This window comes from Amphibalanus amphitrite, unplaced genomic scaffold (genome assembly GCF_019059575.1).
Source record: "Amphibalanus amphitrite isolate SeventyFive unplaced genomic scaffold, NRLGWU_Aamphi_draft 001191F_arrow, whole genome shotgun sequence".
NCBI lineage: Eukaryota > Metazoa > Arthropoda > Thecostraca > Balanomorpha > Balanidae > Amphibalanus > Amphibalanus amphitrite.
Genome location: NW_024882685.1, coordinates 43,503 through 66,810, shown reverse-complemented (window position 1 = coordinate 66,810; position 23,308 = coordinate 43,503). Strand labels below are relative to the sequence as shown.

The following is a 23,308-nucleotide window of genomic DNA, read 5'->3' as shown; positions in this document are numbered from 1 at the left end:
TTCCGAAATGTGGTTTTAGTTTTTCGCAAATAACTTCGACAAAAATAGTCCTAGAGCTACAGCAGTGGTACACTCGGGGGCAGATTGATGTTCCACCACTCCCTACCCATCGGGCGATCCCATGGCTCAGCACTGGCTGCTGCCAGTGTTGCCTGCCTTCAGCACTGCTCAGCACTGCCTGCCCGTGCCAGTGCTGCCAGTGCTGCCACTGGCAGCTGCCAGTGCTGAGCCATGGGAGCCCGATGGGTAGGGAATGGTGGAACATCAATCTGCCCCCGAGTGTACCATCGCATTCGCCTTGTTAAGCCGCGTCGAATGATATATATTTTGTTTGGAAAAGATCAAGTTTTATGTTGACCTCATGTGACCTCGAATGACCTCTGGTTGACCTTGACACATGAAAGGTCGTTTATGATGGATTTGTACCCGCTGATCACGAATCTGGCATCTATTTTCCTCTAAGCCTCCATTTAGAGCTTCCGGATGGCAAAATTGTCTTATTTATTATTACTTACTTGAATCAGTGAAATAGCCTCTAGCAGGGATACTCTTCTGTGACCTTGACCTTTGAGCAGCCTTGTATCGTAAGATGAACCACAAATAGGGAACTGATAAGCCTCAAAACATTTCAAAACATCTTGGAAGCTAGCACGCAAGATGTGCAAAAAAGTGCTAAGTTTGAGGTCAATTTTGAGCGTGACCTTGACCTTGACCTTTGATTTTGAGCACATTTTTGGAATTCTCAGATTCTCTTCTTTCGTGTGACACCCAATTTTGCCGGTTTGATGCATCCTGCCGTCCTCTAGAAGGCTTACTTTGAGATCACTATACACGTGCCGGTTTTTGCCTTTGACCTTGACCTCTGACCTTGAAAATTGACCTGAGATCAAAAATTTTGGGTGCTTTAAGGGACCCTCCCACCTTTTTTTTATAAATTTAGTCCGAACCTTTTGATAGGAAGGATTCACAAGGACAGAGCCACCGCTAAGCGAAGCTTGTTGCGGTGACCCTGCCCTCTACCCTCCGATCGCGCAATTCCAGTTCTATGGCAGAATTTAGAGTCCAAAGTTTTACGTGCGCACATAGCCGCGCACGGCCGGTCCCCTCACTGACTTCGCCTGGCTACGGCCTGCCACCAACCGCAACCATACCTGTCAGGAGGCCCATAAATGTCGAGCGCCCGTCGCGCTTCGAACCCGGACTGTTGTAACCGGGAACGCGTGCTCTCACCACGCGGAGTCCAACGCCCTTACCAACTGAGCTACGGGACCGGCTTAACATTAGATTTGAGTTGAGATAGCCAAAATGGGGTCCCTGGCTCACAATTACCGGTTTCGGCACTCACAACATCCAGAAATGCCTTAAATCGGAAATATTGAATTTCAAAATTGCAGCATTTTGATTCAGAGGGGCTAATGCATAGGAATACCCCTCTGAATGTGTGACGTCAGCGCAGATATCTAACGATTTTTAAATGTTTGACTAAAACGTTTTGCAGCACGCGGTGGTATATGCTGCTTTGCGCGCAACAAGTGCCGCACTTTCAGCTGCCAAACTATTTCTTCCAAATAAAGTCGCTAGGAACAGCGGAGTATTGGTGCCAATCGGAATTTCTTTTCTTGGAATTCCAATTTTTGTCCAATTCCAATTTGGAATTTGGACGGAATTCTTAACATTTTTTGGAAATTAATCGGAACACAAGGCCTTTAAAATTTAAAATTTTAAAACGGAGGCCTTTAAAACGCTTTTAAACACTTTTAAAATTTACGCAAAAAATGCAAAAATCGTTAAAAATTGGAATAGCCCCCGCTTTGGACAAAATTGGAAATTTACTTGGCAATTTCTTGGAATTGGATCGGAATTGGAATTGAAATTTCATGAAATTGGCACCACTACAGCGGAGATCCCAAAAAGTAAACAAAAGTAAAAGTCTAATATCTTAAAAACCGGTGAATATTTTTCGATGAAATTTAGTAGATATTCGTTTTCGCTCTTTCTGAACCGAGCGACATCACTTTCATGCCAATTCATAAACTTTAAACTTTTTTGAAGGTGGGAGGGTCCCTTTAAGAATTGTCTCGCAAGGACCTTTCGTTTGGTATCGCTTTGTTTCCGTAGCTCCCTTATTTACGGAGTTAGACAGGGGGGCGAAAAACGCCCCCCCGCCCGGGCTGCGGTGGTTGGGATTACCCCCCGGGCCCGGCCGGGTTAAGGTGACAGCAGTAGCTTTGAGGGTAAATATAAAGGCATCGTATTCCTATCTCGGCAATACAATTCACAAATTTTTTACTCGCTCAAAAATTAGAATGAAGGACCAAAAAATCATGATTGCGTTAAAAGTGCTAAAAGCTTAAAAGTTAAAAGCTGCCCGTAATGGTTTCAAATGCAAGAGACAGGCGTCGCACGACGAGAATGGGCAACATCAATGGTCAATGTCAGGGAGAAAATACTAACACTGTTCAAATTGTTCGCATCCGAATGACTATCAGGCGTGCAAACTCTGATCACACCGGAAATAAATGGTTTCCGGTCAGAGCAGCCCATGAACGGAAGTGATAATCAACTGTCATTCGGAGTTCGAGCCAGTCCCCGACGGATATAGCCATTTGGAACTGATAAAGCCAGCAGTGTGGCAGGAAGGGAAGGGTAAATTGCCATACGTTTTTTGCAGTGTAGCCATGGTCCCTGATGTATTGTATGTACATACATAGACATAAGACAGGCCACACTGCTCCAGCTGTTTTTGTGATTCCGCCGTGCAGAAAGGTAAAAATGATTACGTTTCGGTGACCTCTGACCTGACGTAATCTTTTTTGCTTTTGCACGGCATAATTATTCATGACCAATCAGACAATCAAGGTTAGATACAATTATGTCGATTGTCGTTCGACCATTGCATAATATTTTCAAACCCTATTTTATTACTTTTTCATCTCAGTCTCACCTTCACAGCCCCTCGGCCTCGTCCCTAGATCCTGCAACGGCACATTCTTCACTGCCACCCGCCCACTCACTCACCGCCTGCAGCTAAGAGCTATAGGCTGAGACACCTTACACACCCTCCCTCCCCCACCCCTCCCCCTAGTTCAAGGTCGCACGGCGGCGGAACTTCTGATGTAAGCGGGACCGCGGCAGCATCACACGCCCTGGGGCAACCCGCCAGGGCGGGCGGCGGCTGACGGGTGCTCTGGGGGGGGGGGGGGGCATCACGGACCCTGCGCGTGTTGTCGGTCGGTTCTACGGTGCGCTAGCCACGTGTCTTTGCCGTGTTCTGGGCGGTATACGGAGAACTGCAGCCGCACGTCAAAGGGGTACTTACAAGCACGGGTCACTGACTAACATGATGCGGGCTCAGTGAGAGCAGGAAACTGGGTCATAGAGGTGAACTGTTTTGTCTGTTTTATCTAAGGTATATTTACATAATGTTCTTGAACATATTGTCCTGTCATGATTCCGGTTCATACACGACATGCGCGTTGTCAGAGGCGGATCCAGCTCAGAGTTTTTTTTTTTTTTTGGGGGGGGGGAACATAACAATCTATCGATTCTTTCCATGCATCGTCCATAGGCGTAATGTTAAAATCATGCCGTTGGGGGGGGGGCAAATGCCCATTTTGCCCCCCCCCCCTGGATCCGCCACTGTGCGTTGTCCTTTATACCACACACTGCAAGTACAAACTTGGTTGTTGATGTGGATCGCCATTATGGCGATTTTTATGCTTGACAATGAATAAATTTAAAAGTCATTGGTCAGGAAGAAAATGCCACCCACTATTGATTTGTCCGCATCCGAATCACTAGACCCGGGAATGTCCAGGCCTGGCCTGACAATTTTGAACTCAAGTGTTTTACTTTGTAATAAAATCGCCGCAAATTATACCTGCAATTAGCAAACGCTTTATGATGAGTCCTTTGGAATTTTGAAGGTCAATCCAGAAGTTTCGAAACTGAGACGGGGGACCATCAAAGCGTCCAAAACCGCAGCATCCAAAGTACGCAACATCCAAAACCGCAGCGTCTTAAGTACGCAACGTCCAAAATACGTCCAAAATCGGGTATATAGGGAGCATTCACAACGTCCAAAACCGAAACATCCAAAACCGCAACATCCAAAACGTTTCATCCAAAAACGCAACATCCAAGAACGCATCATCCAAAGTACGCAACATCCAAAGTACGCAACATCCAAAGTACGCAACATCCAAAACCGTTAGGTTAGGTTAGGTTAGGCTAGGTTAGGTTAGGTTAGGTTTCCTTATTCCCGGTAGGCAAAAATCAGTACCTAGATTAGGTTAGGTTAGGTTAGGTTAGGTTAGGTTAAGTTAGGTTAGGTTAGATTAGGTTAGGTTAGGTTAGGTTAGGTTAGGTTAGGTTTCCTTATCCCCGGTAGGCAAAAATCAGTAGGTTAGGTTAGGTTAGGTTAGGTTAGGTTAGGTTGGTTTTGGTTGTTGCGTGCCTTGGATGTCGTGGTCTTGGACGTTGTGGTTTTGGAGGTTACGTACTTTGGATGTTGCGTCTTTGGATGTTGCGTTTTTTGGATGATACGTTTTTGGACGTTGCGGTTTTGGATGTTTCGGTTTTGGACTTTGTGAATGCCCCCTATAAACCCGATTTTGGACGTATTTTGGACGTTGCGTACTTTGGACGCTGCGGTTTTGGATGTTGCGTACTTTGGGTGCTGCGGTTTTGGACGCTTTGATACGGACCCTACTGAGTGCCCCTGTCTCAGTAGGGGCACAAAAAATATTCCACTCCTTATCTGCAGCATAATGGGAAATCCCCCAGCAGGTAACGAGCTAACCCAAAGCGTCATAAAAATCCTGACTGACGAGATGTAGGTATTTGCGGAAAGTTCCGCCGCAACTGCGCCTTTGCCAAAGAACCGTCGAGATTGGATTTGGACGTTCATAACTGACATCATCTTGATCATCTGAGCGTCCACCACTATTTGACCTCTGCGCCACGCTCACTCGCTCATCTTCTGCGCCGCCTGTCAATGTCAATGTCACTTATTAGTTCCCGGCTGCGATGTGCGCTATTGGATAAAAAGAATCCCAGTTAGAAGAAAAAGCACCTGTTATAATCTACGCCCTGCTCAGATGTGTCTAATAAGTGCAGAGCAGAAGCTCTGCGGTATACCAGGGTCAGCTGTTTGTCGCTAGTTCCGCATGTTGACGGAGGGGGCGACGGCCTTGAATGATGCAACTGGGCGTCAGGCATCAAGGAGAGCTGCTCGGCTGCCAGCCAAGGTTTGCGTAGACTGCTGCCACTGAGATGCCACACTGCCACAGCCGCGGCGGGAGGGCCACAACAAAGGCAGAACCACACAGTGGCTAATAAATTAACTTATTTTGGTCAGCGGTATGCGTGTGGTTGCTGTCGTGTTCGTTGTTTTCTGCTCCGTTGTTCCGACTCAACGGACCAATAAAATGCACTTTATTCAAGGATGCGGTTGCATTACCTACTGTTTGTGGTAAACAAGATAGGCATCAACATCACTCACCAATGAGGCGGCCCCATTGCAATGCTTAGGTCTAACTGCTACTTCAGCGATTTTGCCTGACATCTGAGCCATGGTTGCTGGACAAGTTGCATGGCTAAGGATTCGAGTGACTGACAACATTACATGACTGAGCTCTAAATTTGGAATACCTACCATTATTTAACGTCAGTGCGTAATATCATTACCGCAGGATTTTGCACGCCGTAATTCCTGGATAACCGTTTGACGGGATGAAATTCCCACAGGCCTGTATTGGACGTGCTTAAGGGATGAAACTGTTCTCGAAACATCTGAGTCGCATACCGATGGATCACGTGATCACGGAGGTCTGCGTGACGCGGAACTAACTAACGTCAGTGGTCCGATCCTCCATAGCCCGCTCTAGACGTAATCTTTCAGCATCAAGGACACCGTGATGATGCTTTACAGGCAAAAATTTGTTACTTTTGTAGCTAGCAGTACTGCACTTCAGGGTTAAAATAGAATACATAGGTACAGGCGGATGTACCGTTTCGTTATTAATTTCATTTCAAGGAACTGTCAGTCGCAGGAGAAATGAATGCAGCTATTGGTACTGAATTTCTCATTTATTTATCAACAACTAGCTGTTAGAGGAACTTGAATGATGTTTGAACGAATATTGAACGAATATTTAAAAAATGCTCATTCTGTGGCATGAATTGCACATGGGCGCCGACAATTTTACGACAAACGTTCTGAACATAATATAAGTAATTATTATAAGCTGTGTCGGGACAGTGATCATTTTCTTAGCTCTATATCCAGTGATTCTGCGCCACCGAATAATTTCAACACAGTTGCTGTCGCATTTGTCACTCGTTTCATGGCCAGGAAGCGGGAATCCGAAATTGTCCATGGAAAGACTCATAAGCTACTAACCCTTCGATGTCACAAGTCAGAGCAAGGTCAGTTTAAAGAAAAACTTGAATACTTTCCAGTTTCCAATGATTGACAGAAAAAACTGCGTCGAAATTGGTCGAAATATTGGTCAGCCACGTCCAACTCAACATTGCGTGATGAACCAAACCATTTTCCAGTTGAAATCCGATCGTCGATGCCGATTCCAGCAGGAAGCCATGACCTTTTCCGGAATGTATGGCATGCATTCCAGGCAGGTCGGCTGCTAACTTTTACAATGAGCGTCGAGCGATTTAAACGAATAAACGGCACGGATATTGTCGCATACAACCTTGAATATAACACGTATGACTATACCTTCTTAAGCACGTGACGCCTTTATATGTGCAGCGGCTGTGCGAGTCATTTTATAGATTAATAGAGCATCTTAAATCGATTAAACTGCAATTCAAATATCTAAATACTGTTTATTATTGTTCCACATCCTTGCGCCCATTGAAGCATATGTGCTCCCTCAAATCGAAGCATGCGTAAACCATGTGCTCTGGGGTCTGCTGTATGAATCAGTGGGCTCCGCCAGTCCGAACATAAATACATGCACGATGATTGTCCATGTCCAATGTCCATACAGCCTTGAGCGGCGACAGAGCCCCAACGGCAATACACGTGGGCCTTTCCGTCCGCGGGCCCATCCTCGGGGCGCATCTCATCGGCTATACCGCAGCCAATTCTGCATGCAGGTATGCGCGGTGCGCCGTTCATAAAAGGGTGCGACATCGACACTGACGCTCGCACAGTCTGAATGGGCGTCACTGCGCCCCGTCCATTTGAATGTCTGTCCCCTATCCAGTGTCCATTTGAAGGGCATTTGGTGGCGCTGACGTCACCAGCATAAATTACTTGACATACCAAGCCAGCAGTCAGAAGTCAGTAAATAAAAACGGTGAATAGTTTTCGCCCGGAATGCATCGATATTCGATGCATTATGCGGTTCTTTCAGCAGAAATGGCGCCGCCGTCTCGGCTACTCCCGGCAAGGTAGTATAATGAATCACCCGATGTATATCGGCCATGAGGACAGCGGTTCGGAGACATATCTCCCGTCTGGTCGCGTCGTCTCAGACGAGAACGGTGCGGTCCCGTGCTGCTAGAACCACGTGCGGATCCGACAGCCGACTGCGTGACCGAATTTGGTGCTCGACAGGCTGCATGGCATGAGTTTGGTCGCCATTGAAACCAGAGGACCACCCGTGACCTTTGAGGATCATTGGTGACCCATTGTGACCTTTAAAGACTAGTGGCGACCTCTGAGGACATTAGTTAACTTAATGATTTCCGGAGACGGAATGGACCGTAAAATGATATCCGATGATGAGATCTCAACTAAGGAATTTTTGGGTACTTGGGGAGTCATGCTCGGGTTGTGGGATAAGCACGAGGTCAGCAATCAACCAGCGAACTGAATGGTGGGGACAAATGAATGGTTGGCCACGTTTAACATTCATGGACTATAATGGCATGACATTTTGGAACCACTTGAGTGAGTTTTACGCGTTCTGCACCATGCACTGGTGACATTTAAGAACTATTGGTGAACGTAACAGACTGCTGGTGACCTTTCCAGACCATTAGTGCCATTCACAGACCATTATTGATCTCATACGAACGTCATCCATTGTTAGGCTCCCCCTAGCACCAAAGTGCCCACTGGCCGCTCCCCTCCACTCCCATCCCCGTCCGTCTTCGCGCCCGCGCATGACCTCGGTATAGCCAGCCGGGCGTGCCGATTCATTCGGAGGCCCCTTCCGCCGCGCCGCGCCGGTCGGCACGCGGTGTGCCCCGCGGGCATGGGGTAAGCAGCGAGCAGCGAGCAGTGAGCAGTGAGCGCTAAGCACCACTGATGAATGGGCGCGCAGGTGCGGCGAGTGTCTCAGAGTTCATGCATGCCCGCAGGTGCTGTCGGTCGGAGGTGTTATCTGCGCCGCTCGGAGCTGGTATTTGGCCAGGTGTGGAACAGGTGCATCGGATGGGTGCATCAGAAGGAGCATCGACGCCGGACGGAATGACCGCACTGATAGCACCTCTGTCACTTTGACTGGGAATGCTAGCAGGTGGCAGGTGCTGGTGCATCTGGCTGTATCAATAGGCATGGAAGCTATAAATTAGGTTGGTCAAATGTAAGGTGCGCATTACGCTAAAGTGTTTTTTTGTTATATTTACAATTGTTGCAAATAAGTACGTTCTATGGGTACTTGTAATGACATTTCAATACGCTGCAATTTGAATATTCACAGAAATGGCCAACAGCCCAACAACTACATTACTGACAACTTCTATTATCTTTGAGCTTTTAGTGCAGTCGAAGACACCAGGAGCAAAATTATCAAAATTCTTATCAAAATTCGTTATCAAAGTCACTGTTAAGGTGTTATCGGGGCATGCCATCTCAATATGCAATATGAATAAATGAATAATGAATATAGATAAACCATATACGTTGCTGAGAACGGAGAAGCGCTCAACTATTTAGAGAAGTCTGTGGCTCAACATTTCAGTTTTGACCCGAAATTCCTTTCAAAACAAAGCATGGATCTCCTCGGCGCAGTATACGACTGGAATCGACCCTTCCGAGTTCCGAGGTCATGGGGCGCATACCCGGACCTCCCGATTCATCATGCGCGGTGGCGCCGTGACCTCTGTCAGACTGGAGCGGCTGCGTGACCGCATACCGATGGGACTGTACCAGAGTGCCATGAACCCCTCCCTCACACTCAGCCTTAGTTGCATAATCTCTCAGGTACGGGGACTGGGCAGGGGACCCTGCCGGAAAAACCCGTCCCAGTCTGCACTGTCCGGCGACCGCGACTTACGGGCGGGGGCTTGGCCGGATTAGGTGAGCCAGAAGCCGGTTTGGCCTCTGGTGGCCTCTCCAGCAGTGATAGCCATGGCGATAGCTATTCCATCAGATGAGCCTCATGGCAAACCTGCCGTCTGGAAATGCAATATTGACATTGACATGCTACGCATGCTTTGCTAATGTTTTGAATGACAGCGCATTTTTACGTCACATGTCATGAGAGTTAAATAATGATGAGACCGCAGCCCCAAGCCATTTTTAGGGTTTCTAGAAAATAAACGAGTGTTTCGACTTTCGAGCATAGTTAGCATCAGGTCAAAAGCATGTACCCATACAGTGGGAGTATCGGAATTCTAAACACCTTTCTAGCGCAGCTTAATTAGTCAACATTCCATTTTCAAGCTTGGATATTGTGGATCTTAATCATGCTTAGGCACCTACTGGTTGAAATAACTAATTCAATGTATGAGCATCAATTACATTGTGCAGTATTTGTCTAGGTATACCTAAGTGAGGTACAGAACGTCCAAGTGACATTCAGTAAAGAAGACCGCTTGTCAATCGGATGTCCCGTTCCTAAGATATTAGCTTTTGAAGAGCGTCCCCACGGCCGGCCGGCCGCTCATACTCAGGATTTTCCCTTAATTAATTCAGTATGAACTCGCTCGCTCGCTGCGCTCGCTCGCTCGTAATAAATTTATGTTATTTTCTTCGCTTCGGGAAAACGGCACCTGGGCATCGCCCGGCTCAAAATACGGCAATCAACAGCAACAATTCGTGGGAAGGGCGGGTCGATCAGGATTGAAAGTGGGCCGGCTATCTATAGCAATTCGTAGATTGCAAATTGCAATAGAACTGCAAAGTCTTACTTAGCAACGCCAACACAGGTGCCTCAACGCGAACCCTTATCGACGATTTTGGCAAAGAAATAAAAATAAATAAACAAATAAATTTTCCTGTTATAGCGTTCAGGGAAGCTTCTGCACCGCCCCACCTACGGCAATCAATATAAGAAATTCGTGGAAGGACGGCTGTCGATTGAAAGGGTTTAGTTGGGAATTCGTGAATATAGCTGTAGAACATCACGATAATTCACTTTGCACGCGACACACAAATGCAGTTGCAAAGAGATTGTTAGAAGCACTAGCTAGCGATTTCTAACTAAACGTCTAAAATACATAACCTTTCCCACCAGGATGCTTGCCACATTTACGTCAAACTCCATAAGACCAGGATACTCATGACAAGGGACACAGGTCATCACATCTTCCAAACGAGGTAACGCGACCTAAGCAGCTTTATGACGTGAAACAGCAATGGCAGAAAGCGCGCTCGCCATCCTCGGCGACCTGTTAGAAACGTGTTTCGTCTCTCAAACATGATCTCCTAACGGATATGAGCACACGTGACATCTTACAACCCGAAACGGTCATGTATTTTTTTATACCGCAACAGTATCTTTTGCCCGGCTTTATGCTTTAATAATATAGGCAAAAAGTGAAAAAATGCACTCACAAGACGCAAATCTATGAAGAAATGTTCGCTTGAAAGACACGTGTCTGACATGGGATTTTCCCCGAGAAGTGAAATCGCAGGCACGCTCCTTGCTATAAAAAGAAACTACACATAAGTACCTAACGGAAAACTGCGTTACCTGTCCTGACCTTCTTGCAGATCAGGAAGATATTGCCTGACATAGGTATGAGGTTGGGAGACGAATTTCTCTCATTACATAGCATAATTTCTAGCCTCGGTGATCATTCGGTATGCACATTTATTGCTTATTGCCCTCCCCAGTTTCGCCTCGCCCGCCCCGCCCAGTTTCTCAGTCGCCCCGCAGCCCGGTCCGCGACAATCGCGCGGCGGCTGAATCGATCCGCGGTCCGCGTGACGTCAGAGTGGCCTGAGCGACAGGCTCCGCCCACTGCGGGCCGCGTCCGGCCGTGTCATGGGCACAGGGCGATAGCGTGCGGTCGAGTCACCGTGGGGACCGGTCCCAGGAAATGCCGCGATTGTCTGGTCCGCAAACATGTCCGCTAGATTAGGCTGAGGGCTAGATGCCTAACTGAATCAGCTTGATTCAATTAAAAGTTTATGCTAGTTTTAACCCTATTCCTGGCGGGCTCCGCCGGGACAAGAAACTGGCGGGGGGGGGGGGGGCCGATTCGGCCCCCCCTGAGATCTCGAGAACGAAGCAAGATAGCGACAAGCGGTAAACGGCATCGGATACGCACGGCCAAGATCTACAATTTTTACTAAGGTCATTTTCAGGTCAGGTCAAAGATGACGTCACAGGGGTCGAAAAAGTCAAAATGGCGGCGCTAGATATGGAGAGTTTTTCTCGATAACTTTCGAATTAGTCAAGATAGGAACAAACTAAGGGCATCATCGTGATCCTCTCGTCAATCCGCATCGAATGATATATATGTTGACCTCGAAAGGTCAAGGTCAAAGGTTGACCTCAGGTCACGTGACCTCGAGGTCATCATGTATATCATTCGATGCGTCTTGACGAGCTGAACACAATGAGACCATCCACGCGTCTGTATCTTGTTCCTGTACGGAGTTATTGGCCAAAAACCTTTGGTGACCTTTGATGACGTCACATGACCTTACAGCTGCCCAACAGCAAAACAGACCTCAAGGTAGTGAAGGTTGATCGTATATGAAGTCATGTATGGTATATGGGGCCATTCCGACCCGTTTTAGTGGTAAAAACAGGGAGTTGATTTTTCCCCCATTGACTTATAATGGGGAGGTCGCGAAATTGACCTGACCTTAGGTCACCGATATCAAAATTCCGAGATATACAAATTGCACATACTGGTACCCTAACTAAACCCTGAAGAGAAGAAATTGATCGGTCAAAAACTCTAGCTCTGGCGTGATTGCAAACTTTTCTGAGGTAGGGTCACCAAACCGCCTCTGGTGACCTGACCTGAGGTCAGATCAACTCAAAATTTTCAGACATGTTGCGTAGAAGCCTTTTAGGAAAAGTCAGAAAATTTGAGCTTCCTAGCTCAACGCGTTTGGGAGAAATAATCAAAAAACCTCAGGGGGGGGGGCTCCTGAGGCCCCCTCCCGCCAGGAATAGGGTTAAAACTGGAATTATTGTACTGGGACATATTGTTTATGGCAAAAAGAGTTATTCCACACCAGTAAAGTTTATATAATTGGTAGCTTTCGAAGGCTACTGCCTTCTTCGTCAGCTATATGGATATATTACCTACTGGTGTGGAATAACTCTTTTTGCCATTTAGGTATGCTAGTTTGTTCCTTGTTTATTTGTAGAGGGATCAAGCTGCTTGATGAAAGTATTATGTCTATAAGGTACGTACGTTAATATTCATAGGATTTGAAGTCGGTTTTATGTGCCGGATCCGAGCGCAAAGCAAATTTGCTAAGGCAACTTTCGGATTGATAAATTAAGGTTGGCTGTCGGACCCTGACGCAGATTAGACGGCCGGGCGATAACACATTGCACATGGCCGGGTCATATATATTGGAAGGTAAACCATGACCTCGTATACTGCAACTTACAATGAAATACTACATAGAATAGGTAGGCATCTGTAAACTTAACTTCCGTCCACATTCGCATCAATCATTTTATCGTCATATTCATTTTACGATAAAGAATGGATCTATCAAAATGTCTTCAGGTACCTAGGTATACGGGTATCTAAGCATTGGATAATTGATTCAAGGCCTAAAGAAGGGCACCACTTAAGAAACATTGAACTTTGAAGTCAGTCAAAGAACCAACTTTATTACTTCAGCAAAGGCATATGTTATGACCTCAGCAAAAGTGACATCATTATTGCGTTTAACTTCTCGCTCAACCATTCCGTAACGAGCACAATTAAAAAAATCTTGACGGGCCGGTCCTCTCGATCTCGTCAACACTCCGCAGTAACGCCAACTGGTTCGGCATTCGCAGTTGAAGGCCTACCTACGCAATAGTCGCCCAAAAATAGGCACCGAGATTGGTCACCTGTGTTTGGTTACATCTAGTTACCTACTTGGATGATCTCATTGCTCGTTCCTTCTCAAACGTCTCACTTCAAAAACATTCGCTGCAGTCAGACAAAGGTATGATGACATCTCGTCTGGCTGGGTTTCTCAATCGTAATGTCACGTTGAAGCGGCCCTGGCAGAGGCTATTTATGACGTCGCATTGTTGGTGGCTAGCTGCTCCCCCTCTCGCTATCCTTGGCGTTGCCCGACCGGTTGTGGTGGTGGCGACTGGCGTTGTTTTTATTCAGTAGCCGGTTCAGTTGGCCAACCCACCCGCTCCCGTCCCGGCCAGCCTTTTTCGTTGTGGGCGGTGTCTCACTGTTTAGAAACCTCACCAGGTGGTGAGACAAACAACATGCTTTGCATACAACGGTTTATTATCAAACTCATCGCATCTACCAATAAATATGGTCAATAATCAATATACGGGTCCACCTTACCGCGCTACAAAATATACCACCAATCAGCTATCCCATACAGGCGTGACGCATCGTTCATCTTGGCGCTGCGACGCCGTCTCACGTTCGGACACTTTGGTAAAACAGTTATTCATATCGGGCAAGAAGCCCCGGCGGCGCGCCGCCCGAGGCCATTGGCGACCTAGCGAGGGCGTCAGACGCTTTGTGCACAATCATAGGACGGCGCCGGACGCCCCCTAAACACACAGGACATGTACGATTGTATGATGATCCGGTGCGCCAGAGTCGCACTGGCACTATCACAGTGGGGTGGACGCCGCGGCCGCCCCCGCCCCCGCCCCGTGGAAGAGGCGGCGGCGGCGGCGACCGGGCGTCCAGAACAACAGAGAACTGTCATGACCGCCTTGATGCGAGCACTCCCCGCCCGCGTAAACAGAATCCAGTGGCGTACACCCCCACCCCTCAGCGCGACGCGCCGCTCAGAAGCCCGAGTCGAGCTGCTGCTCGTAACGACTGGAGAGGAACGTGGCGGCCTCGGTCATCTGCGCCAGGCACTGGCTCAGGCCGCTCAGGTGCGCCTCGAAGCGCGCGCGCACCGCCTCGCACGGCTCCTCGGCGCCGCAGGCGTCTTCACTCTCGTGCCCCGAGTCGTCGCCGGCGGCGCCTCCGGAGCTGCTCTCCGAGGACAGCGAGCTCAGCGACTGGCTACTCATCATCGACGGCATGCGCTGCAGCGGCTTGCTCTCCGGCTCCGGCTCCTGGTCGTCCAGGCCGCAGCCGCCGCGACGCACCGTGCTGCGCACAGTCTTGAGCAGCCGGAACACGTCATAGGCGTCCGAGGACTGCAGCAGCGACGGCACCTGCTGGCGCGCCGGTTTGTCGCCGGAGTCGTCACGCACGCTCATGTCCATCAGCCTGCCGAAGGAGGAGAAATCGGTCACCCTCGGATCACCGCAGCAGTGTGCGAGTACAGGAAGTGGAACACTGGTTTGGTTGCATGGACCACTTTCCCTGCGTGATAGTATCGACTAAACGCGTTAACAAGTGCACAGGTGGAGCTTCCTTTCATTCAATTCGAAGTAGCCGAGCCTGTTATATGAACGCTGCCACTGCCACCTCGTTACCTAAGCCAGTGCCCAGTGCAAAAGAAAAACGATGGGCAGAAGGAAAGTGGCCAAACATCCTAGCTTTCTACTTGTTCATATACCGGACGGCACAAAGAATTACCGACTGCGCGGGATTAAAAGAATAAGTAACACTAATCATTATGTAATTTCACTATCGTAAAAGGTGCGGATGATCACAAACCCCTTACTCCAAGACCGACCTCCCGTGAACCACAAGGTTCATCTTGGCGTCTCTGCTACCCTATCTGTCAGGCGGATGGAATTTGCACGCATAAATCTCGTGCAGAGGCCGGCCAAAGTCAGCCAGCGGCCTCCGAAGCTGCGCATAGCCGGCCAATGACATTTGAACGGTTCGTCGAAGGACGGCAAGGACGCCTATCGGGATTTGCCCTACCCCTGAACCGGCTTATACCGGATATAGTGGGATAGAGCCTCCCAGGTACGGCTGTGTTTGTCCGCTGCTAGGTTCCGTCACGCCCCCTGTTGGGATCGATTGTGCCCCCTGCCGTGTTCGATCGGCCCTTCCCAGGCTCGCGAACATCACTGCACGCTCGGGTGCAGGCCAGCGACCTTGACCCAGTGGCTCGTGCCGCGGCACCGGCCGTGCCGGATGGGGAGCTCTGGCGACACTCGCATACCTGACCGGCGAGGTCACCGGTGGGGTGAGTCAGGTGCCAGGACGCCGACCGGCTGAGCCGTGACCTGAGCAAACTTCGCCGCCGCTCTGAGGGATACCGAATCAATATTGACAGGAAAAATCCCGGAGCGGTGATTGTCGGTATCGACGGCGGAATTTCCGAAGTACTGAGTAATTTAAATAAATCGGTTATAGAAGCTTTGATTAACTTGAAACTCGACCAAACGAACTTGAAAACTGCATGGAATGTCGCACACGCTTCCCGGATTTGACTGTCCAAAATAAACAAACAGATCTGACAGCTTCCTCGAACTACGCCGCATCAGGCCGGTGGCGTCCCAGAACCAGATGTTGACTCCTGAGGCCAAACTCCACAGATCTGTGGCACCGAACACCTGGCGTTTGACCGTCCGTCCTCTGCGCATACGCTAGAGGTCCTTCAGGGGTCAACGGGTCCACCGGCGGTCCACCCGGTCCGCACGAGCCCACTGCGTGTGATGAGCTCAGCTGACTGCGGCCGCGACCGAGTCCGAGCTGTCTGAGGTAGCCCGGGCCGCGACTGACTGGCCCGCCGCCAGACTGGGGAGGGGCAGGGGCGGGGATCACGCCGGCCCCGGCTGACGGCGGCAGAGGCCACGCACCCACTGGCGGATCCAGGGGGGGGCCACCGGGGCCATGGCCCCCCCCAAAAGCCTGAAAGGGGGGGCCAACATATCTTTTGGCCCCCCCCAAAACGCTTGGAGAAAAATTAATGTGAGAAGGTTGCGTAGTAGATACCTACTAGAATCAGCAGCGTGATTCAATAGCGTAGAGAAAGTCAGGGGCGCGGGAACTACTTTCAGACTGGGGGAGCACACCATAATAGAGATCAACCTAGGGTCCCCCCAAATCTAGTTTTCTCACCGGTTTTAGGCCACTTATTTTTCATTCCTTGGCTTTTTCAACAAAAAAAGAAACAGTTGCAAAAAAGGACGGTATTCCGTCTGAAAGTTGTGGGGGCACCGCCCCCACTGGCGGATCCAGGGGGGCCACCGGGGCCATGGCCCCCCCAAAAGCCTGAAAGAGGGGGCCAACATATCTTTTGGCCCCCCAAAACGCTTGAAGAAAAATTAATGTGAGAAGGTTGCGTAGTAGATACTATAATCAGCAGCGTGATTCAATAGCGTAGAGAAAGTCAGGGGCGCGGGAACTACTTTCAGACTGGGGGAGCACACCATAATAGAGATCAACCTAGGGTCCCCCCAAATCTAGTTTTCTCACCGGTTTTAGGCCACTTATTTTTCATCCCTTGGCTTTTTCAACAACAAAAAAAGAAAACAATTGCAAAAAAGGACGGTATTCCGTTTGAAAGTTGTGGGGGCACCGCCCCCACTGGCGGATTCAAGGGGGCCACCGGGGCCATGGGCCCAAAAAGCCTGAAAGAGGGGGCCAACAATCTTTTGGCCCCCCAAAACGCTCGAAGAAAAATTAATGTGAGAAGGTTGTGTAGTAGATACTTACTAGAATCAGCAGCGTGATTCAATAGCGTAGAGAAACCCAGGGGCGCGGGAACTACTTTTAGACGGGGGGGGGGGGGAGGTCACACCATGATAGAGATCAACCTAGGATCCCCCAAATATAGTTTTGTCGCCGGTTTTAGGCCACTTATTTTTCATCCCTTGGCTTTTTCAACAAAAAAAGAAAACATTTGCAAAAAGGAGCGGTATTCTGTCTGAAAGTTGTGGGGGCACCGCCCGCACGGCCCCAGAGTTGGGGGGGGGGGGGCAAGCTGCCACCACTGCCCCCTCCCCCCGGTTCCCGCGCCTATGGAGAAACTACCGGGTTTACTAGCTTCCTTCATAAAGTGTCGTCATGTCTTATCGTCACCCGAGAAGGTCTTATTGCATAAATATCGATTGAGCTGTCAAGTTAACAAACTTGCTGTGGCAGCCTGACCTGACATGACCCGGCAACTTTTCATTCACGGAATATGCGCAATAAATTTTTTTAGGAAAACTCACTGAGTTTTCGTTGAAAAAAACTTGTTTTGTTTCGTAATTGTACAAGAAGCATATGAGGGACCTTTTTGTCCCTTCCTGCGAAACGGTAAAAGACTTATTTCGGTCACAGCTCAGGCCAATCTCTTAGGGTCAGTCGGGTCACTTATTTCTTAAAAGGGTCCTTACGGCATCCAAGGACCAATTCCGGCTTTTGAGTGCGCCACATCAGCATTTGATGCTACGACAGATGTCGAAATCTGAATATATGTTACAGGCCGTATGAAAATTCGGTCCGTTTGCAAACGGCCTGGCCCAGTCAGGCCATATGAAACTACCTGAAAACACCGGCCGTTTGCAAACTATGACCTGAAATATCAGACCGTTTGAAAACGACCTAGTTAGTTTCGGCCTAGCGGATCCAGGGGGGCCACGGGGTCATGCCCCCAAGCCTGAAAGGGGAACAACATATATTTTTTGTCCCCAAAAACACTTAAGAAAAATGAATGTGAGAAGGGCGTAGTAGGTAGAGAGAAAATACCGTATCATTAAAAATATGTGAGCTTGATAAAAGTGTTGGTGTTGTCTTCACCCAAGAAGTTCTTATTGCACATTTTAACCATGGATGAAAGAACCTTCATCCCCTGGTTCTCCTTCATCCATGCTTTAACTCTCGATCGACGTGTGAAGTTATCGTGTAAGGTATCATGAAGCCGATCGCGACGAAACTTTAGTACCCTCATGGTGACAAAGTCTGAAAATTTCATACCCTGACCCAAGTGAACTTTGACTTGTGGCCTATTTCTCGAGACTATCCGTGCGTTCGGAGAGCATGGAATATTCACCGTCCCCGGGAATATTCCCCGTGCCGCGTTCGGAGGCGTATCTCTCTGAACGGCTAATCTCCGGAAATATTCCGCGCGCATGGAATATTCAACGGATTCCACGTGGAATGTGCCTCTCCGAACGCACCATATGTTTGGCCATGTTGGAGGCCATGTTTGGCCGGAATAGCGATTCGGCGTATGTCGGCTCACATTATCCGCGCTTTCATAGTCTTTTCGTGGTTTAAAACGCTCAAACATGTGATATGATGTTGCTCCCACGCATTAGGGCGGATGCCAATGTCACACCTTACGGTCAAGTCAGGTCATTGACCTTTGATGGCCTCGGTGCACTTTTCCGAGTTTAACATGTTTCTAGGATAGTTTCGTTTAGCTGATTTTGAATGTAGCATTTTGCAGCCATTTGAACATTTACGAAGTAGGTTTTGATGCCTTCGTATCATGTTACGTAGCTGCCAGTGGTAGTGGACACCTGCTATACGGACGCCCATAAGTACCCCTACTGGTTGATCTGACCTGACCTGCCCCGACATGGTCTAAACGCATGAAGACATTATCTATGATCCAAACTAACATGAAATTTGTGATCAGCACAAAAAAAAAACGTATTACAGCCTTACTTTAGGAGGTTCTGACAGGTCCTGATTTTTCCGTCTTTTGGGTCTGTGACCTGACCTGGGCGGTGTTTCACGGCACGCTGCCAGCCGCTGCCAACGCTGATGGCACTTTTGGTTTCAATGGAGACATCAACAAGCCTATACCCACAACACTACCGAAGGCTGACCTTAGCTCGCGGAATGCGCTGTCAGCGGCTGTCAGCACGACCGTGAAACACCGCCCTGGAAGGTCAACCAAGGACCTTAAAATCGGGTATCATCGGCTTCGTCTCGTCACTCACGGGCAACACGCCTGTTTTTTTTTTTCCGCGAGCTCTAGCTTAATCAGGGGCCGAACGGCAGGGGGTCCAACCGACACCTCCCAGCCCGCGAAGGCTGCGCCACGCACCGACCCGGAGCGGGCTAATTGGTCGACAAAAGCAATTTGAAGTGTTTTCAAAGTAATATTTAGGCTCGGGTTGGGTGGGCTACCATTTCTATATTTTTATTTTATTTTTAGTTTTAAAAAAATATCGTTTCAGGGCTGTGACGAAAAAATAAGTGGCCTAAATCCGATGAGAAAACAGGATTTGGGGGTACCCTAGGTTTGGTTACTTGCAGGAGTTGGCCCCCCCCCAAAACGCAAGTCTGGATCCGCCAGTGCACGCACCCGTGCCGTGCTCCGATCGATAGTCCCGACGATTCGACGATGCGGGGAGCGACGGAGACGACGGGGATGGAATTACTTCGATGGGAGGGGATGGAAGGGAAGAGGAAAAATAACTGCGTTTATGCTGGACTGAGCGACCGTTGCCATTTGATGACGGGGTTACTCGTAAAAACGGACTAATTTCGAAGAATTGGTCGCGTGATTCATGGCTGACCAACTGTCGAGTATGTCACTACATTACACAACAGCTGTCATTTGCCCATGTTTTTTTGAGGGCAGACCAGTTTGGCGAGCGACTCGATATCATCTGCAAAACTTGTACGGGGCGAGAACGGATAATACCTCGCTCTACCGGTAGTCGGCGTTCGAAAAGTGAAAACACAGGGTTACTCTCTGTGCTACCAGAGGGGAGGGTCGCCAGACTGGACCTAGCAGGCTGCACATCAAGGCACCCAATGCCGTTGGCTTTTTGTCGGCGCAGAGAAAGGCAGTCCACAACAGGTCCGGTGCCGAGGCCTCCGTTTTGTGCACGTGTCAAGGTGCACTGGTGCCAGACAAGAGTTTCGCCAGTGGCGTGAACGCCGTGCCGCGGTTGGGTCATCGGTCCGCTTCGTCGGCAGGTCACGGGAGAATAGTGACGGTCCGTTACGGCCGTGACTCTCCATCCACCGTGACGGTCTCGGTCGTGACTCGGGTCGCCGGACGTTCGTACTCTAAATAACTACGATTACATGGACGGCCGGACGCTTATTCATACACAAGCTCCGCTTCACTTGCTACGAAGTCAACTCGGACTGAAATACCGCCTTTCATGTCTGATCCATATTAAATCCCAGCGAAACCGCAGGTGCATGAATTTCACCACCTTTCCTTCAGCAAGGGGAAGTCCCACCTCTCCCCGTAGTGCACCTCATTCCACCCATCACGGGAGTTCCTCCTCCAGCCGGGGGCAAAGGAAGATGGCCTTGACTGAGGCCAGCGAGCCCAGGCTAAGATCGCGTGAACCGCGTGAGCTGGCATCCCCCGCCCCGCGGCGGCCTCTCCCAGGATGTGGCAGGACGTGCCAGTGGTAATGTAACATCCCGTGGTAGGAAATCCCGCCAGATTACATTTATCACTGCTCGCTCAAAGACTGCGATAAGGCCACTACTGGACGAGCTGTGACATGCATGGGAGGATCACGGGTCATTTCAGCTTTCATAGACACGAGAAGAAGTGAAAGATCAAAGGATGAAGGACCAGCTCAGTGATGGCTGGGAGACTGGCTCTCTAACTCAGCTAACTCCTGCTCACGGAGTTGATAACTCACCTGGAAGGCACCAGGATGGTCTCCTCCATGTTTTGTACTGCACGGTCGAACTGCTGCATTCCACAGAGCACAGAGTTGGCCGAAATGTCCGACATGTCCATGTCGACAGAGTTGATCTGCAACAGACAGTGACTACCGTCAGCTCCCGCAGCTCGATCACGACTGCCGCTGATGAAACACGGCTGTATCAGGACGCCGCCGGGCGATACGGGCCGCTGACGTCACAGGGGGGCCAGGGCGCCGCCGCGACCGGTCGCGCTCCAAAGAGTTCAATGCCATGTGCCAGGTAAACAGTGGTTTAGTGCGGGCCGCTGATGGGTTGCCCAACTGGCGGTGCCTAGCAGAGCGAGCCGTGCCACGTCAACAGCTGGCGTTCCGACATCGCTCCGTGTTACGTGGCAATCGCCGTGACTCGCCCGTTCGGAGGCACAAAGAAACCGAACCATTTTTGTTTTTAGAAGCAAATTTGAATGCACCATGACCATTTGAAATCGTTTTGAATTTAAAAATAAAGCACCGTTTATGATCTGAAACACAAATTTAATAAAAGTGGCCAATTGGTAAGGCATTAAAAATCATTTGAAACGACTGCAATCATTTAGCGACAGAATTCAACCCTCTCGCCGTGTTCGGAAGTTTCCACTGGGCGCCAGACACCGTTCATCGATCGCCTTTCGTGGGCCAGGGGCGTCGGCCGGGCTCCCTCAGTTTCCCATCGACCGTTATTCCCTCCCTTCCCCGGCACTCACCGACTGGCGTTTCAGCTTCTTCCTATCTCCACTCCGTCCGCTCGTCTTCTCTCCCGCAGAATAGAATCGCTGCATGATATGCTGCTGCATTCGCACCTTCCGATAGTCACTGCGACACCTCGCTCACACTTTAGCTCCGTCGTGGCTTGGCTCGACACCGCTCTCTCGCTGTCCGCACTAGGTCTGCTGGCTTCGGCGCGGCGCCGGGCGGTTTTATGCGCTGGGCTCGCCTGGGGCGGGGCGTACCGGCCGGCCGGCCCGGTGTGGGCACGCCGGTGGTCGTACCACACTGGGGAGGGGGGGAGGAGCGTCCGTCGCAGCGCGTCCTGTGGTCGTCGCGTGATCGCGCGATGCTCGAGCGCTGATACCTCCGGCTGCGCGGTGGGACGGGGTGCGATCAGCAGAATCTCCGCGGCAGCCGGGTGAAACGGCCAGCCGCCGAATATTTTCGGAGGAACCCGAAAATCACACCGCTAGACGGTCAACTGCGTGCACGTTTAGAAGACAAGCACAGCTTATCAGCATGGTGAAATCATCGGACTAGCAGCTAATATGCGAGGTCACAATAGATTCGCGAGTCGTAATTCATTCGGTAATGATAGCGGATCTGTGTCGAGCACTTACTGAGTTACGTTGGAAAAAGATTGGGCAGAGCCTTGGCCTAAAGAGAATATAGGTCTGATCCCTAATGACCCAAAACAAACCCACGTGCCCAGGTGAGCCGGGAGAATTAGTGTTATAAATTGGCGGTCCTGTAGGTGTAGTGATTGACTTCCTGTAGGCGCGCAGTTTTTCCCGGCTTCGTTAGCAAACACTTATTAAGTTTTACGGTAGAATATAAATTTTTGGTCCTTTCTCACACAAACAGAGTTATATTATATCAGCAGCTTGCATATGCTGCCGATATAATCGCAATTTATAACACAATGCTCCCTCCTTATAACACTAATCTAACCTTTCCTGTACGAACCTGGAAGGTCAGCTTTGAGCTAAAACCTTGCGTTGCCAATCGACAACTCAAGTTCAAAACTGAAAATAAAAACTAAAAGATTGTAGGCATTGATTGCATGATTTGCGCTGATTTATTCCAAATTCTAAAGTAAAATATGCACATAGAAACTAAACCTTAGTGGATGGAACTGGATACCGTCCCATCGCCGTAGTCAACTGTGCAGGAAACCGTTTAAACGTTTTACGATCAGAGTTCATCGTGTCAATGCTCCGAAGGTCAAACTCATAGCCGGTGCCAGCGAAAGCCCCGTCCACCACCCATCACCTCCCCGGAACTGCCGTGCAGGGTTTCCTGTCCGGTGTGCTGTCTACTGGATCGTCTGTCCTGTCCAGTTCCCTGCCCGGCGCCGCGGCTGACCCCGACCAGGGCCTCGGCCTGTCGGGAGCAAAATTAAAAAAAAAGCTGTCCGCCCGTTCGTCCGGCCTCGAAAGGAGCTGCGGGGCCCCGAGCAGGGCCTCAGGTGCTGCGAAAGGAGTTCTGCGAGGTGCGATCTGATAGGCCTCCCAACCGCCGCAGCCCCAGCCCGACCCGTGCAGGACTCGCAGGACCTTCAGGCCGCGGTGGCTGATGCAATGGTCTTGCTCTTCGCTCCCACCGTCCTGACCTCATTTGCAGGAAAGGAGACGAGGGATAGCGATCGTCCTACCCTGACCTTGTCATTGTAGCGTGTGCCGCACTTTGGAGTTGGGAGTTCGGGCACGTTAACTATTACG

The 23,308-nt window shown here is 49.7% G+C and overlaps 1 protein-coding gene across 1 annotated transcript; it reads right to left on the bottom strand.

Annotated features, from left to right (window-relative positions):
• Nucleotides 1-13,614: 13,614 nt before the first annotated feature.
• On the bottom strand, nucleotides 13,615-21,787 carry LOC122370979. Its single transcript, XM_043347002.1, has 3 exons — nucleotides 21,584-21,787; nucleotides 20,835-20,950; nucleotides 13,615-14,589 (listed from the first exon to the last, which is right to left on the bottom strand). Exons 1-3 carry the CDS (start codon nucleotides 21,671-21,673, stop codon nucleotides 14,154-14,156), a joined length of 642 nt encoding a protein of 213 aa, XP_043202937.1. The 5' UTR covers nucleotides 21,674-21,787; the 3' UTR covers nucleotides 13,615-14,153.
• Between the last annotated feature and the right edge of the window lie 1,521 nt (nucleotides 21,788-23,308).

Coding starts and splice junctions, on each gene's coding strand:
- LOC122370979 (XM_043347002.1), bottom strand. CDS start 21,673: ATGCAGCAGCATATCATGCAGCGATTCTATTCTGCGGGAGAGAAGACG. Junction 20,951..21,583: donor AGAAGCTGAAACGCCAGTCG/GTGAGTGCCGGG, acceptor TGTCTGTTGCAG/ATCAACTCTGTCGACATGGA. Junction 14,590..20,834: donor ACCATCCTGGTGCCTTCCAG/GTGAGTTATCAA, acceptor CTCCTTCGGCAG/GCTGATGGACATGAGCGTGC.